The sequence below is a fragment of the Strongylocentrotus purpuratus genome, unplaced genomic scaffold (genome assembly GCF_000002235.5).
Source record: "Strongylocentrotus purpuratus isolate Spur 01 unplaced genomic scaffold, Spur_5.0 spur5_scaffold_1, whole genome shotgun sequence".
NCBI lineage: Eukaryota > Metazoa > Echinodermata > Echinoidea > Camarodonta > Strongylocentrotidae > Strongylocentrotus > Strongylocentrotus purpuratus.
The window spans coordinates 46,894,827-46,913,055 of record NW_022145594.1 but is presented as its reverse complement, the minus strand read 5'-3'; the positions used below and the strand labels follow the sequence as shown (position 1 = coordinate 46,913,055).

General features: G+C 36.7%; 1 protein-coding gene across 1 annotated transcript; it reads left to right on the top strand.

Moving 5' to 3' along the window:
• Positions 1-1,154: 1,154 nt before the first annotated feature.
• On the top strand, positions 1,155-16,502 carry LOC590324 (UDP-N-acetylglucosamine--dolichyl-phosphate N-acetylglucosaminephosphotransferase). The gene is made up of 11 exons (XM_030978358.1): positions 1,155-1,346; positions 2,492-2,667; positions 4,787-4,907; positions 5,982-6,195; positions 6,885-7,031; positions 7,552-7,636; positions 9,592-9,780; positions 10,326-10,396; positions 11,616-11,788; positions 14,763-14,903; positions 15,699-16,502. Exons 2-10 carry the CDS (start codon positions 2,492-2,494, stop codon positions 14,835-14,837), a joined length of 1,251 nt encoding a protein of 416 aa, XP_030834218.1. The 5' UTR covers positions 1,155-1,346; the 3' UTR covers positions 14,838-14,903; positions 15,699-16,502.
• Positions 16,503-18,229: the final 1,727 nt, after the last annotated feature.

The following is an 18,229-nucleotide window of genomic DNA, read 5'->3' as shown; positions in this document are numbered from 1 at the left end:
GAAATTTGCATCGGTCATTACTATATTGAAGGGGGCACTGATCGGCTGGTTTTCGCGGTCACGGTGGAAAATGCATATATATAGATCCTTTTATTTACTTTAATTACCTCCCTCTCTCTCTCTCTCTCTCTCTCTCTCTCTCTCTCTCTCTCTCTCCAGGCTCTCCCTCTCACTCTTCACCCTCCCCCTTCCCTCCCTCCCTCTCCCTCCCTCTCTCTCTCTCTCTCCCAGAATGCTTTACAATCTTCTATTTTTTCTCTGTCTTTCATCAATCTCCATTTTTTTTTTACCTTTTCTTTCCCGATCTCTCTCAGTTTTCCTCCTTCGATCCCTCCTCTGGTGATGACGACGATGATAGTAACTATAACTATAAGAATAACGATGAATAATGAAAATAACTTATTGACTCGTTGCAATTCGGCTGTGATGACCCGTTGCACAAAAGTCTTAATTCTTTTGACTACTTATACTTTAATATCAGGCAATCATAATGTAGAGTCTAGACTAGAGCATACTAATGAGCCTAATTATTGCTAGATCAATGCTCAGCTCTCGATCCGCCCATCCTTAGCTCCCATATACATGTATATATTTCTCCTTCGTGTCATTTTTGCCCGCCCCCCCCCCCCCCACCACTCGGTGTTTATGCGTGTTCCCAGCGACCCCCCCCCCCCCCCCCCTTTCAGCAAAAGTCTGGTGTGTAAAATCAATACGGGTAGACCTTTTTCTTATTTTACGAGCCGGAGAGTTTGGGAACACGCATGGTACCCCTCCGTTCACGGAGTGGGGGGGGGGGGGGCGAGGGCCGGGCATTTTTGTCACTTGAATTTCTTAATTTTAGGTGGATTTTTGGATGGGAGAAGAAGGTGCTAAATATTTTCCATTTCGCCCTGTCTTGACCCCTATACTTTCCTTGATTGAGAGAGCGAGTAAGAAAAGAAAATCATTGTGACATGATTAGCGGAGAACTAGCAATATAGCCACATGAACCAAGAAGTTACTAGCAACTTCTTGGGCAGCGTTTCTCGAAACCGTCATAAGTACAAGTTCACCGACATCCCATTGACACGCGTGTATTAAGTTTATCACGCATTTCAATGGGATGTCGGTGAACTTGTACTTATGACGGTTTCGAGAAACGCTATACCCTGCTCGACTATATCAAATTAGAGTTCAGTGCATATCCTTTCAAAACAGCGACTGGAAAAAGACTAGTATTTGTATTGATAAAGTGTGGATTTCGTCAGAAACTGATACGGATGACACGTCGCACCGCTGATTTTGTACCATTTCTGGTTAAAGTCGCTTCTTATCCTGACGATCAAGCTGCCTAGTCCGCAAGCAAGGTATGGTAGCCTTTCATTTGTTCTTCTCAGTTCATAATATGCCTTAAAATGTAGCTGAGCTAATTTGTGATCGTATTGTGTTGTCCCACACCTTCATTATTGTGTTTGCTGTTTCCCCCCTTTTTTTACACTGTGTTAACGTGTGAATGTGAAGAAGAAGAAGCGTCAACAACATGCAACATGTTAATTTTTCATTTTCACCATTTTAATTGATATAAACTGATTTTTTAATTGCACATAAATTAAAATTAGCTATTGGAACAACTAGCATTCCTATGGCATGGTTAACAGAAAAATTACAGAGAAATTCTTGAGAATGGTTGAAATTTTAATTGAAAGTTGATCTGTTCCATGATGAATAAAAAAGCTATTTATTACAAGCTGATGAGTTATTTACAAAAATGAAAGGTTAATCAAGTATATTGTACAATGAATGAGTAAGTTTCAGAGTTATATTGATAAATTATATGACATGCAAAAGAAAATGAGAAATGTTCTCCAACAGCAATGCAAGTGTGTGATTATTAATCACTTCATCAAACGATTTTTAAGAACCTTCTATGATGAATAGGATTGATAAAATCCTTTGCATACTCTTTTTTTCTTCTCTGTTTTCTTTTCTTTACCATACATCAATTTTACCAAGACATTTAAAGAAAGAGATGCGATGAAATTGGGAACAATAGTTAAATTTGACCAATAGCCATTATAAATAATACTAAACGAAGAAGAAGAAGAAGGAAGGACAACAAATGACCCAGCCTCTATGCTATATATATATATATATGTCTGTGCCTTACCTCTACTAAAATAAAGAAAACATTGACTCTTTTTTACTCTTCTTTTTTTTTGGAGAAGGCAGAAGTCTACATGTGACTTAAGGACCTTTTCAATGAATACTCTGTCTTCTTTCTTTAACAGATGACTCACTTGCCCCTCTACATCAATACTGCAATGTCTGTTTGTTCATTTTTTCTCATATAAAATAAAGAAATATTGAAGAAGAAAAAAAAAAAAATCCTTTTTTTTTGGGGGGGGGGGGGGATGAGGGCTTACCAAAATGCTCCATGAGCTTTTTAAGAACCCTTTTTTCTAAAGTAATTCTAGTATCTGTGCATTCTTCTTTCTCTTTTTACCATATTCAGATGGAAGGACAGCAAATAACCCACTGGCCTCTGTACATCAATGCTGCGATGTCTATCTGTGCCTTTGTCCTGACTGTGCGTCTCATCCCAAGGTTCTATGATCTCTTCATCGCAGCTGACATGTACGGAAAGGACATGAGTAAGAAGATACCAAAGGGACAAGAACCAAAGAAAGTGTAAGTGCATTAGGGTCAAACCATTAAAGGGATCCGGTAACTTTATCTTACGGATCATGCTGCAATGATAATTATATACCTTAGGTCAGTCAGGAATGCCATGACTTTTACAGGCCAATCGCCTGTCTGATTATCAAGATATTTATGATTGGAAATCAAAATCAAATTTTTTGTTTGCCAAACGGTTTTCATAACTCTACAGTCTATTGGGGGGAAATGAGTATGGTAAAACCGGTCACTCAGTTCAAAGGTTTTTACTTTTTGAGGCACTTCTTGATCATTTTGAAGCGCCGTATTTTTAGGGCTTCAATATAACACCATATCACAGAAACTGATTACACGTAGGGCCGTGTATCTCAGATTTAACATTGTTAAACGATCCCATTAAAACAAAAAGTAAACCACTGATCAGAGCAAACCATGAGGGAATATCTTAATAGCCTATCAATCTAAGATTGAAAGATATTAAGATGACATATTTCTCCATTATTTTTCATCATTATATGAAGGTGTGAGCCTTATACTTTCTCCTTCTATATTTGGAGAATTTAATTCCAGAAGGAATTAAATCCATTTTTGTAACTTCGGAGAAAAAAAAAATTGTTTACCAGATTTTGTACAGCCGTCTATAAAAAAGTGATATTAGAAGGTGCATTTTTTCATAATTGCTCCCAAAATTTATGTAAATGATTTTGTTGAAAGGCGGGTACTTAAGTGAACAATGTTCTGGTATCAATAAGGTGGATGTGGTTCCTTTTGGAATTAAGCTCTTCAATTTTGTTGCTCTTCTTCTACCATGTTTTACCTTTTAATTCAATGGAGGTCTTCTCCCCTTCATCCTTTCTTTTTGTTCTTCATCCTCCTTTTCACATGTTCAATCTCAAGATATCTTTTATTAAGTTCTTATCACTTTCAATGTCTCTTTCTCTATCTTGTTTCTGTAAGTCCCAAGGTTCTTGGTGTGATCACCGGAGCTGTCTGCTTTATCATCTTGTTCTCAGCATCCCTGCACCATTTGGAAGATGTGGAAACGGTTTTACTTCATGTGAGATTTTTTCCACATCAAGTTTGTTTCATTGCTCTGCTTTGAACTCTTTCACACTTTCTTCTTCTTCCAGTGTAAGTGCTGCTTCAAGGTGATGAAGATAAACGCACTGATTGTGTGTGTATATGTGGATACTTTCACATATCCTGTTATTCCACATTTTAATGCTTTGTTCTTGTTGTACAGGTGCATATATACATGTGTAAGTAAAAACATTCCCAGTCTTTTAGACATGCGTCTGCATCCCACTCAAGATGACCTTGAAGGCATCAAGAGAGGGGTATTGGGCTGGGTCATGTGGGAGGTTGTTCCAATCCTTATAGGTTCTTGGGAAGAAGGAAGAAGCATGGGTCTGACTAATGCAGTGGAATGTCCTAAAACATTGAATCTGATGATATCCTGAAAAGATCTCATCACTTTCTATTTCTCTTTCTCTATTTCTTTTCATCTGGTCCTGAGGTTCTTGGTGTGATCACTGGAGTTGTCTTTTTAATCATCTTGTTCTCAGCACCCCTGCTTTATTTTGGAAGATGTGGAAATGGTTTTACTTCATGTGACATTCTTTCCACATCAACTTTGTTTCATTGCTCTGCTTCGACCTCTTTCACCCTTTGAATCTAATGATATCCTGAAAAGAGAGGGCCTGTTACATAAAACTTACCCTTGATGGTATCTTTGCCATCAATGACAACTACCATGGAAACAGGGCTATACAGCCAATCAAAATCTAGGTTTCCATGGTATTTTCCATTGATGGCTAAGTTACCATCAATGGTAAGTTTTGTGCAACGGGGTCCTTATGATCACTTTCACATTCTCTTTCTCTATTATTTTAGTCCCGAGGGTCTTGAACTGATCACCGGAGCTGTCTTTCTCATCATCACGCTCCTCTTCATCCCTGTTTCATTCTGGAGGATGTGGAAAGACTAATAAAAGTAAAATCACTTCTGTATTCAAGGGAGATGTTCTCCCCTGCCTCTCTATTTTGGCTCTTCTCCCCCTTCCTTATTTTCCTTTCCATTTCTTGTCATATCTTGAAAAACCTGCTCACTCTTACTCTCTGTTTTCTTTTAGTCCCGAGGGTCTTGGAGTGATCACCGGAGCTGTCTTTCTCATTGTCATGTTTCTCTTCATCCCCGTTCCGTTCTGGAGAATGTGGAAATCAGATACAAGAGAAGACTTCCCTCATGACAGGGTAAGCATTCAATAGGCCTGTTTTCATCAGTTCGAGATTGCCAAATATCCCGCTATTTCAACTAACCCAATCGCAAATTATCCAGTTAATTTTGCATCTTCATCAGCCCCGAATTGCAATTAGCGGGATATTTGGTCTAGATCATCCCAAGAAATCTTGGCCTAGTTTGCAAAATATCCCGCTGTTTGTCCGGTGCATCTTCACCAGCCCGAAGACTTGCACTATGCGCGAACGCTGAGCAAAATATCTTGAGCTAATTACCTGAGCTCGAGTTTCAAATTTGGAGGTCGAGTCTCAAGCTGATGAAGATGCTATTTGTAACTTCAGGATTATTTCCCAAATCAGGAATAGCAGGCTATTTTGCTATTCGAGCTGATGAAGACATACCTATCGTCCATCAGGGTTCAATGTTTTGATGTCCACTATAAGCTTGTTCACATATGTTAGTTACCGCAGGGTTTTTAAAGCAAACTGCGCTTCACATTTGTGTATCTTATAACACACACAGATAGATGTATGCCTAGGACCTTTGTTATGCTATCCCCACTTGCAATTCTTTCAGTACACAAAAACAAAAACAAAAAACATGCGTTTTGGTTTCCTGCAGTATATGTGAACCGGCTTTTCATGGCTTCAAATGAATTGTATATAGAAGGAGATGGTACTGTATTATTGCCAATGAATGAAATCAAATGATCATTGTCCAAATTGGTCACGGAACACAAACTTGTTCTTCTGTCAGAAAGTTATTCAGGAATTTATACAAGAAAAATTATCCGTTTTTCTTCTAGAGATTAGAAAATGTAATTGTTAACCTCCTAAAAAGAGATACTATGTGCATCTTTTTAATTTCTTTACTTTCATAGAGCTTTATAAAAACATTCCAAAATGTCCTACAAACTTTGATATTTTTTTTAAGAGAGCTATATTTCAATCAGACTGTCTCTTTAATAAGTATTTTGATGTTAGAAACACTTTAGAAGTGTAGATTATTTTTGTCAAGAGCCCCCCCCCCCCCAATAAAATTCAACAACAATCTTTAATATAACATATTTTGCTCTTCCAACATTTCAGTTTGTAGAGTTCATCGCAGCCCTTCTGTCTATATGCTGCATGATATTCCTTGGCTTCGCTGACGATGTCTTGGACCTAAGATGGCGCCACAAGCTCCAGCTTCCCACGATGGCGACCTTGCCCTTGCTCATGGTCTACGTCGTCAACTATGGCTCTACCACTATCATGGTCCCAAAACCACTCAATGCATACATCGGCAATGATATTAACCTTGGTAAGTGGATGATTAAATCTGATAAACTTTCAGCAAAAAGGGACATGTCCACATGAGTGTACAGAGTATAAACAACATTAATAATAACTTTCTCTTGTCAGATACATAACTATAATAATAATAATAGGCATTTCTATAGCGCCGTCTATCTACAAATTCTATTCCAAGGGGCACTAATTATTACCCCGGCTTTAGCCTAGCTGCCATTACAGCGCTCCAGCATTTCAAGGAACTAATTCCTGCCAGGTTCTTATTTACCTTACCTGGGTTGAGTGTGGCAAATGAAGATTACTGCCTTTGCAAAGGACATTAGTGCCGTGTTGGGGATTGAACCATGACCATTGAATTTCAAGTCAAGTGCTTAAACCACTCGACTACAACACTTCATATGAATATGACTAGTCACTACTCAATAAACAATGTTTTGCACAGTATAAGAAATCATAGTTAAAGTTCTCTTATAACTGTTTAACCCTTTTAGTGCTGTCGGAGCTGAAAATGTCATCTGCAATATCAATGTTCGGCAACTTTTCTTTCTGTACATCAATATACAATGTGATCCATCTTTTTTATGTAGGAGTCTTGTACTACATCTACATGGGGAAGTTATCTGTCTTCTGCACCTTAACCGTTCATTATCTATCCTTTCTGTACATCAATATACAATGTGATCCATCTTTTGTATGTAGGAGTCTTGTACTACATCTATATGGGGATGTTAGCCGTCTTCTGCACCAATGCAATCAACATCTTGGCTGGAGTGAATGGCTTGGAATGCGGTCAGTCAGCGGTCATCTGTATCAGTGTTATCATCTTCAATATCGTCCAGTTATCAGGTATGCAGGAAAAATGGTGAATCAATTCAATTTTTAATTTGAGATTTACAAGTAGTTTGCTCTTTGTAGGCATAGATTGATTTGTTTCTTCTTTAAATTGGCAACAATTAGTTGACAAGCAAATTTCAATTCAAATATAGTTTGCTATCATCAATTAGCACAATCGCATTTAATATCGTCCCACTTGAAGAACCGTGGGACATATTGAGAATCACTTTTAGGTCTACATTCTCAGCTTTTCTTTGAGTTTTCAGGCACAGAGTGAATAAAACTTGACTTTCTCTGGAGAGTACAAGCCTCTCTTTTCAGATGAAAAGACACAGTTCCGGACTTTATGTCAAGAATTTGTTGATTATCCCGTAGGAAAAATGCTTGAGCACCTTATCATGGTACATTCAGTTATACTAAAGCCGGGGTAATTATATGAGTGCAGGGCCCTCAGAGAGAACAGTATGAATACTGATGAGGCTACCCTGGGTAAACAAGACATACTATTATTATTATTATGATCTCTTTCTAGGAAATTGGAGTGAAGCTCATCTATTCTCTTTGTACTTCATGATGCCATTCTGTGCTGTCTGCCTGGCTCTCCTTTATCATAATTGGTGAGTTTTTCTAGGAATGTTGGAAAGCATCTAATTCAAGCTTTGATCAAAAAGCATAAATGATGAGAAATGTTAGCTTATAGTAGTGGGCTCTCATGGGGAAATCGACACCATCCGAGTGTCTACGGGTACCCGACAACAGGGGTGGTATTCTGAACATTGTTGTAAGTTTTGTGTTATCTTTTGTTGTATCTTCCAGAGATAACACAGCGCTAATATTGTTGTAAGTTGGTATTCTGAACATCATTTTATCCCTGTGTTATCTCTTGAAGGACCGCCTCTATCTTATCTTTGACCACTGTTGACACGCCCATTTGTATGGACCCTACCAATCAAAATCTGTTTTATATAAGCATGATAAGTAGGCCAACCAATAGGAATACTGTATGCCATATCTGAAGATGCGCCTAGCGCATACTAATCTTGGGCGTAACTAGTTATTTGAGTGCTTATTACGCACGTCATCATTAGGCGCTGTTGAATGTGGATCATGAAGACAAGTCACGCTTTCACTATATTGGTTAAGATGAGAGCATTAAAATCGTCATATCCTAGCATTTAATTTCTTAGAAAGTTCTCATCTGTGATGTTTCCGGTCAACACAAAATCTTCTTCTAAGTCGTCTATTGACACGAAGTCGGTTCTGGGCAAGAAATATTGCCGCCATTATGTCACCACGAAAGATACAACAACCCCCTACCTGTTGTAAATATTGTTGTAAATACCATGCAAGATAAGATAAGATAAAAGATACAACAACTTTCAGAATACCAATTATCTCGACATATTATCTCTCGTGCGCATATGCAAATGAGGATTAAACGCCACTTTATTAATAATACGCACAATTACAAGCGCACCAAACTATGAGCGCAGGCGCGGCCAATGAGATGAGAGAAAAGATACAACAAAAGATAACACAAAACTTACAACAGTGTTCAGAATACCAACTTTATCTTATCTCCAAAGATACAACAATATTAGAGATAACACAGGGTTCAGAATACCGCCCCAGGTGTTGTCAATCACCAGGAATTAGCCTTCAGTTTTAAAAACCAACAGGCCTTATTTAACAGTCTGCATTTTCTACCCAATCACCCCATACCTATTTACCTCACATTTCCCTAATCAGAAGACTCTCCAGGAGACTAGCGGTTATATCTTGATGGAACCACAGGTTTGCTGTTTGCTAGACTTGTATATACGTAAATGGTATTTCCACCAAGACTGGTGTCAACAAATTATCACCTACCACACATGGAAACTCAGGACCATCTCCCTTTAAGTATTCATAGGTCCTGGTACTGGGAGATCCTTGGTTTGACACCAAGTCCATAATGTATCCCAGTGGAATGATATAATGTAAATTTCTTCATTAGCACCAGGCCAAGCTATTTTAGGCTTAGTTTTCAGTTGGTTAATTGCTTAGTGAAGGCAATTTTAATTGCCTTTGCCCTATTTTTCTAGGACGTAAAGCAAGCTCACTCACTTTTCACCAATTTTAAATTCCCATTTGTATTGTGATTACAACTTTCAGATATCATTTTTTTTTCAAACTTTCATCAATCTTACACTATCAGCTAATGAGTAGAACCTTACAAGATTTTGTTTGGTAATTCCCAGGCAAAAGCCGATGGTTTCTATCCTTTTATTATTTTACCTCATATTTGTGTATTCCTTGTCATTGTTACATGTGTTTTGTTTGTGTTTGTTCTATTGTATATTTGCTAATACTGTTTAATGCTTTGAGAGATATTGAAAGAAGACTTTATATGAAGAAGAAAAAAAAACAGTTATTTTTGTTCATGGAAACAATAAAATAATTGAACAAAATCTTGTTCCTCTGATGTTTGGACTTGGCTCAGCTTCAAAACAACTTTTAAAATTAATTTATGTAACATCTATTACTTGATGAAGATAAGTTACAACATGCTGCAATCCTTATTGTCTTCCAGGTATCCCTCAAGGGCCTTCGTGGGGGACACCTTCTGCTACTTCGCTGGCATGACCTTTGCCGTGGTAGCCATCTTAGGTCACTTCAGCAAGACCATGCTTCTCTTCTTCATCCCGCAAGTCATCAACTTTGTCTTCTCCGTCCCTCAGCTCTTCCATTTTGTGCCCTGCCCCCGGCATAGACTGCCAAAGTAAGTACACGGCGTGGAGGGAGGTTAACCAAACATTGGAATTGCACCAATATGCAGTAGTCTGGTGAAACACCTACTCCCAAACATACGTTTCCCCAAAACTGTAAATTGTTAAATTTGAAACAAGGTGAAATAAAACTTTTAGTTACCGGTAAACACATTAAATATGCACCTTGTATGAAAATGAGACCATCTTCAACAGGATAAAAGGTAATCTCAGTTTCTGGTAATGACAGAAAATATGAACACAGAATCAATTTACACTGAATGTTCTATACTACAAGTAAATGATTTTAATCATAATAAAATGTCTTGTTTACACAGGGTAGCCTCATCAGTATTAATACTGTATTAATAATGATACATACAAACGTGATATGGCAGAATAACTTAGTAATGGGCAAAGTAAGATGAATGAGAAATCCAGACCTCATTTTGACAGTTGGGTGAGCTGTGCATTATATATTTTGTTCTCTGTCTGATGTGGACTTACAGTGTAGTGCTATTGAATGTGTTTTGACAGCTTGAATATCTTCTTATTCTAGGTTCAATCCTGATACAGATACCCTAGGAATGAGCTATACAAGATTTAAGATGAAGAACCTTGGCTTTATAGGTGAGTTTATATCAACTGTTCAAGCAAATAGAGTTAGGTCACATTATTTTATGGGACTTCTGGGTCTTGCTCCTGGCTTAGTACGTCTCCAACAATGCAAAAATATGGATGCCATCCTTCTGATCATGTACTTTGTACTCTTCATGACAATTTGTTAATACCAATTGGCTTGTGGAAAATGTATCCACTGGCACTCTTCAATAAAGTTTTGAGTCCACATTATTGGCATTCAGAGAAGTATTGTGAAAGCTTCACAGTGTTCATTTATTTACCTATTGGTTATGAAATTCTTTCATTCCCGTAAGCGTCAGGGCCCTGTTTCATGAAACTTGTTCTCAATAACAAATGCTAAATTTATATGTGAAATTAGCTCTCAACCAATCAAAAGCCACGGTTTCAGTAGCTTATAACAGTTATTGTAACTTGTTTTGGATAACTTGTTTCATGAAGCAGGGCCCAGAAAGGAATCACCAGGGACCTGTTTCACAAAGCCTTTTTTCAATGACAAAAATCAGTGAAAAATCTGCTGATAACCAATCAAATGCCACGATTTCAGTAGCTTTAAATAGAACAGTTATCTGGAAGGAATCTCCTGGATCTAGAAGGCTATGGGTTAAAGATAACGATGAGTTCTGGTCATGCGATTGCATTGTGAAAGAAAAGGTGTGAAATGGATCAGAAAAAGTTGATCATGTAGCATGTAAGTATTGGTGTGTACTGAAGGTTCTGGAGTCATCAACATGATAAGAAATTTGGCCCAGTCTTGGTAAAGTAACAAGCACTGTACACAGAAAGATGTATATGGGACTACACAAATGGTTTCGGGGCTACTTACCTTGATTTCCTTATCTTTCTATGCTCATTACTCAGCCGGTATACATTTTCTACCAAAATTGTTTGGCAAATGACATTTATTTGGAATCTTGCACATTGAGTGTAAGTTTCGTTTGATTCTGTGAAAATTTATTTTATTTTTTTACCGGAACTCAAGTTTATCTTTAACATTGGTATCATCTATTCTTCTTCTGTTTTGTAGGGAGGTAAGCAGTGAGGGTATGTGATTTAGTTGGAATAGTACACATTAAGGAAAGAGTGGGAGAAGACATTGTTGTGGATTACTTGTTTTATGAAACAGGGCCTAGAAAGGAATCACATAGATCCTGTCGATTATTGGGTAACATTGTTTGTTTTTTCTTCTTTTTTCCTCGCTGTTTTGTAGGGAGGTTAGCAGTGAGGGTATGTGGGTTAGTTGGAGTGATACACATTAAAGAAGGAGTAGGAGAAGACAAGGAGGAGACGGAGTGCAGTAACTTCACCATCCTCAATCTGGTCTTGAAGATAACGGGTCCAATGCATGAAAGAAACCTGGTTCTTGTCATGCTCTTCATACAGGTGAGAAAGGCTCCATACTCTGCTAGAATGGGGGGTGTTTCACAAAGATCCTAAGTCAAACTTAACTCTAAGTTGGACTTAAAAATTATGGAGAGCCATTTGTAGCCTTAAAATAAAATATATTCAAAAGTGAAAAATCAAGTATTTTAGACTTTTTATAAATTCCATATCAAGAACATGAAATCTCCTTGATAATAGAAAATATGAATGATTTGAATCAACATTTTAAGCCTTTAAACAAACTTTTACAAAATATTTTCATAGATGCCAACGGCTTTCCATAATTGTTAAGTCCAACTTAGAGATAAGTTCAACTTTGTGAAACACCCCCAGTATAGGTAAAGCCTTGTTCAGACATTATACAAGTAAACCACCTCAAAAAATGCTGCAGTGGACATTTTTCAAGGGATAGTTGAGTTTTGTCGCAGAGGGCGCTACACAAATTAATTTTTTGTGAGATAATGAAAAACTGAGTGTCAAATTTGATAGAACATACAATTTAAATGACAAAATCTTCTTTGTTTGTGTGGCACCCTCTGCAACAAAACTAAACTATGAAGTAGTTTACTGCATGAGGTCTGAACAAGGCTTGATACTCTGCTTGACAGAAGATGTAAAGCCTTCTTCAGACCTTATGCAGTAAACTAACATATTGAAAATGCTGTTGCAAAAAAATAAAAATTAAACAAAAACAAATACAAATTTTAAAAAGATTTTGTGTAAATGAATTTGATCAGGTGAGAAAAAGTAACTGAACGAGGGCACCCTGTTTACTTATCGTTATGGGAGTGGAAAATGTGCACACATTGTGTGCGGGTAAGCCTGAATCCGATGACCGGGGTAATAATATATCTGTGAAGCGCTTAGGCACATTGTTGGATCGGTGTATTGAGCGCTATATAAAAAAACAGATTATTATGCCTCCGTTACGAAGTAGCCGGAGGCATTATGTTTTCTGGTTGTCCGTCCGTCCGTCCCGTTCTCGTGATCGCGTTATCTCAAGAACCGATTGAAGGATTCCTGCCAAACTTAGGTCATGTATGTTACTTGCGAAGCCGATGAACTGATTAGATTTTGGGGTCACGAGGTCAAGGTCAAAGGTCATGCGGCTCATTATGTATGCAAAAATAGCTTGTGATCGCATTATCATTAGAACAGATTGATGGATTCCTGCCAAACTTAGATCATGTATGCATCTTGCAGAGCCAATGAACTGAGTAGATTCTTTGGTCATGAGGTCAAAGGTCAAAGGTCATGGGCTCATTATGTATGCAAAAATAGCTTGTGAACACATTCTCATTAGAACTGACAGATGGATTACTATTTAACTCGGGACATCTTGCAGAGCCAATGAACTGAGTAGATTTTAGGGTCATGAGGTCAAAGATCAAAGGGTCATATATGTATATGAGAAATTGCTTGTAATCACAATATTCTGAGAACCTGTTTAAGTAGATATTCATTGATTTTAAATCTAGCTTTATTTTCATTATTGCAAAGTTGAAACTTTGATTCGACAAGGTTATCAAAATTCAATGCTTGGAAACATTCGAAATAATGATTATTATAAATTACAAAACGCTTAAAAACAGCCCCGGCATAGCACCTGAATAGCTCTCCGAACGCTGCTGAGATGTGTGAGATCACAGCAGGGACATGATTTGCACAAGCAGACGATGTACCATGACATCTCACACATTTTCAGTGCCTGTATTTTCATTTTCTCTTGAGTTCTTTCACTTACTTCACTACCGCCAGGCTAAATGTATAATCTATTGCCTCACTCTAAACCCCGCGCATGGTTTTATTTTGATGACAAATGCAGCGATACAAAAATAAAGGAATCTGTCGCTTGTAAACAAAATAAGACGCCATTGTATATTCAGCTGCAGACACCGCGGTATGTTCGGCGTTTTAAGAGGGAACAAATGCCGTCCTTAATATCAATCCGGGGGCTTTTCAATTTGAAAGGCTGGTTTCTTTGATTGTTAATTAACCCCTATCCTGTGTATTTACAAGCAAAAGATTTTAGTTATCAGAATCGGGTCATGTCCCCTTTTGATCGGTTTGACGTGCCAGTACATTTATATACACTAAACTCATTATAATTTGACAAATAATAGCTTTGCAATTATGTTCATTCTTTATGGGATGTTGTCTGCTTGGGCAGTATTGGTCCCTGTTGTGACGTCATTAAAACATCGTTATTTTTCTGGCGAATCTCTCGTATATCCCAGCTGCTATGGAGGTGGTTGTATTTTTATTTTTATAAATCACCCGATATGTAGCTGACCTCATACTTGTACGATGGCCATCTGTTAGCTTACCAGTTTCTAGTGATACATTAGTTGACATATTTTTGATTTTCTTTGAATTTCATCTTTAATGGATTACAATTGAACTTGAATTTGAAAAATTTCTTCTGTTTTGGTTTGTAAATTGCTCTATGACGGAGGCATCATTTCGATTGCGCGCAATCGAAGTTCCATCTAGTTAATATTATTATTAGATACAAATGTGTGAAGCCCATTACATGTATTGCATTTAACCTTGCATTGTTAGCTTTTTCAGAAGTGGTTTATCATGGTACATGTGTGAATGAGATTTAAGGGATGACAGATAACATTATAACGACTGGAACCGGATATTCAATGCCAAAAAGAAAACAACGAACCGGCACAAAAGTCAAAAGACTATTAAAAAAAGGAATTATCTTGTCTTGTAATTAATTTGGTAAGTTTGTGGTGCTGATAATCTTAGAAGAATGAAGAGCGCCATATAAATCTCAACAACAATAACATTCTGGTGGTCAGACATTTTCTCTAGCATTTACTCCAACAATATGTGTGTCAGAATTTATGCCACCACATCTGTATGGTCAGGGCTTGCATTAAAATGTTGTTATAGGTTAGGTTCATGACAATTGTAGCATTAAATAAACTTTTGACAACAATTTTTTCTGTCTTCCTCACAGGTACTTGGATCATGTGTTGCTTTCTTTGTGCGCTTCTACCTTGCAGGGTTCTTCTATGACGTTATAGTGTACTAGATAGTTAATATTCCCAAAGATTACTCTTTTGATATTTTATGTAAATTTCTTTCCTAAATTTATATTATAGTATTAATGACTGCTTTGAGAGAAATAGTTGTTTTTATACGCTCAAGGGAAGGTTAGAATTGTGCTATTACCCGAGGCGTGCCGAGGGGAATAGCCCAATTGTAACCTTCCCGAGAGCGTATAAAAACAACTATTTCTCGAATATTAAAGCAGTCATTAATACTTTTATATGCCGAAAAAAAATAGACTAAAAAATAAAAAATAAAAAATACTTTTTTTTTTGTCGAAGGTGAGAGTCGAACTCTTGCGTACAATGAGTGATGAATCTTACACCAACGCCTTACACCACTCGTCCATCGCGCGCTGTTCACGTGCTAGGCAGTTTTGTACAATATATACATTAAAATGGATTGAAACCGGCTTCGGCGTGATGAATGCTTCGCAAAAGCTCCATTAAACGGACCCTTCTTTTACTTTTCCAATGCATATTGGCACGAACTTAGATCAAGATCTATCGGCAGATGTTGTTTTTTTGTTTTTGGAAGTTTATTTTCGTCTTCATGTCAACAATGCAAGATAAAATTGTCGGTAAGATCGATCGAGATTCAATTGTATTGAAATTACCGACCAATCCTTCGCACACATACGGTATCCTCGATCGCTCAAACCATTTTTTAACATGTAAACCTATGGGGTAACCATGGAGGCTGACCTATTTTTTTAATAACCATGGTTATTAAAAATATTAAATGTTTTATGCATGGTTACCGGGAATTTTACAGGAACAGTTGAAGTTTATGAATGCAATTTCGACCAATCAGATGGCTGGATTACTTAAGTGAGGTATATAATACTAAATAAATGAACAAAATTTTGTATGAATCATGTGAGCAAAGAACTATGTTATGATTAAAGATGATACATATCTTGCATATGAAAGAATTTTTAAAAATTGTAATCGTATGCATACACAATATGTTTTGTAAGATACCTGATATTAAGACGCAATAATTATTAGCTGAATATTGGTTGCTGTATTTCCAATCGTGGTATTAATGAAACAAAAAATGTACATGTTTATTCATTTTAATGTGGTATAGGTTCAGGATTTATTCTATTGGGTTACTGGGTGCAAGAATGGTTTTAAATACTTCTTCTACACTTCTACACTATGCATATGACCCGCTGCAGATGAAATATTATTTCAATTGCACCATTGCCCACAGAAGGAGCGTTAGCGAGTGTGTGAGAAATGTACATGGAGATGGTCTAGTAAAAAATTCATAATAATAATAATATGGAAAATTTATATAGCGCTTGTGATGCAAGTTTCAAAGCGCTGTACATGTACACAAATCAAAATTACTTCCAAAAGAGGAGAGTCACTTTCATTTAGCCCCAGAGAAACTTTATCATGATGATTCAATTGGCTTTCTAAAACAGACAAGTTGAAAAAAAAATTATGTTTCTCTGTAATATAAAGGTGAATTATCGATTTACAAACTATGTAAAAAGGGATGACAAAGTTATTGTAGTTTATACTTTTCCAATGATCTTATTCTATCCACCTATTGGTCGACTGTAATACTGATGACATGATTGTGTCAAAATTGTTATTACTATTGATTAGCATTATGTGCAGAAAATTATATTTCTTACGAATAATAACCAATTTGTGATGTTTCATTTCTTTGATTAGCATTCATGTCGTCACTGCTGTGGGCATTTGTAGAAAAATAAAAAATGCATAATTATACCATTTTCACACAACTGCGCCAGGAGTGTCAATTTTGACAGACATGGCGCATTATAAATGTTCACTATTATTATTATTATTATTATAATTATAAAATTACTACAACTAAGACATAGAGACTTAGGCCTCATCTAGAAAAGTAAACAGAAAGTAACATTGAAAGTACAGGTTATGTTTTACCATTTTCTTTCAGCATGTCTAAATCTGTATTTAAAGAGCTTAATTCCAAAAGGAGCTAATTCCGCTTCTGATGAAATTGAGTTATTGATATCAGAACATTGCTCACTCAAGTACCCGTCTTTCAACAAAATTATTCACCTAAATTTGGGGAGCAATTATGAAAAATGCACCTTCTAATATCACTTTTCCATAGACGCCTGTACAAAATCTGGTAAACAATGTCTTTTTTCTCTGAAGTTACACAAATGAATTTAGCTCCTTTTGAAATTAAACTATTATTTTGATATGCAATTTTTTGTTTACTTTTCTGCATTCCACTCCGTCATAAATGGGACATAATTAGTATTCATATTAGACCTTTTTATATGATGAAGAAGATTACTTTGGAATGAAAAATTCTAACATTTCAAAATCTAATATTATCTACAATTATAATAAGCCATGGCATGAACAAACAAGATAGGGATACATGCAGTGAGTTTGAATTCAATAAAATAATTTATTTCCATTATACAAAATTTATATATTATGATGTACAATAAGAAATCATAATTTGGTTAAAAAGAAACAACGTTATAATCTTCCACAAACCTCAAGATATACTCTTTGGGATCTGACGACAGAAAACAAAAGACCAAAAATCAAATGAAACTTAAACTGACTGTTTAAGACTGATCATTAATTATCTCTGCCATAAGGGTAAGGTAGAAAATATAAAAACAGTCCTAGAAAAGCATTTTCACACTGACTTAAGGCAGAAAACATAAAAGAAAACGTAAAAGAATGGCAACGGGAATGGAAAAAAGTACCTGCGCGCAACAATGGTCCGACACAAAACACTGGATGTATAACATACAAGAATGTGAAGTGTTGTATTAAAGCTCAAGTGCGCTTAAAACTCGGCGTGTGAACAAGCCTGAATGAGTTGCAGAAGATTCCAAATTTAGATAGTTGACTGTTGTCCCAATCCACCAGAATAACATGAAGTTTACAATTTAAACGTACGATTTTGCTTTTCCAGAGAATGCAATGTCAGTAAGACTCTGTGGCCCGAATTCACAAAGAAGGTTTTGTAAAAATGCGTCAAAACGATTCATATGACGCATATAAACCTAGGTTTGTTGATAATCCTCCTTTGTGAATTTGGGCCAATATGTTTTTATATACATGTATTTTGTCGGTCAAAACAACGAAGCTATAACAGATACATGTTCATAATTCAGAATAACTTCAGAAGCAACATTCTCTCAAAATGGAATTTCATTAACAGAACTTAAGATAAGATTTCGGATAATTTGTGAAGCATGTGATACAGCGACTGGTGCAGCAGTAGCAAGTCTACATGTGAACATGGCCTGTACTTTGGTAGACTCTTTGAATTGAAATCTTCCTTCCCCTCTCTCTCCTTCCCCTCTCTCTCTCTCTCTCTCCTCCCATTCTCTCTCTC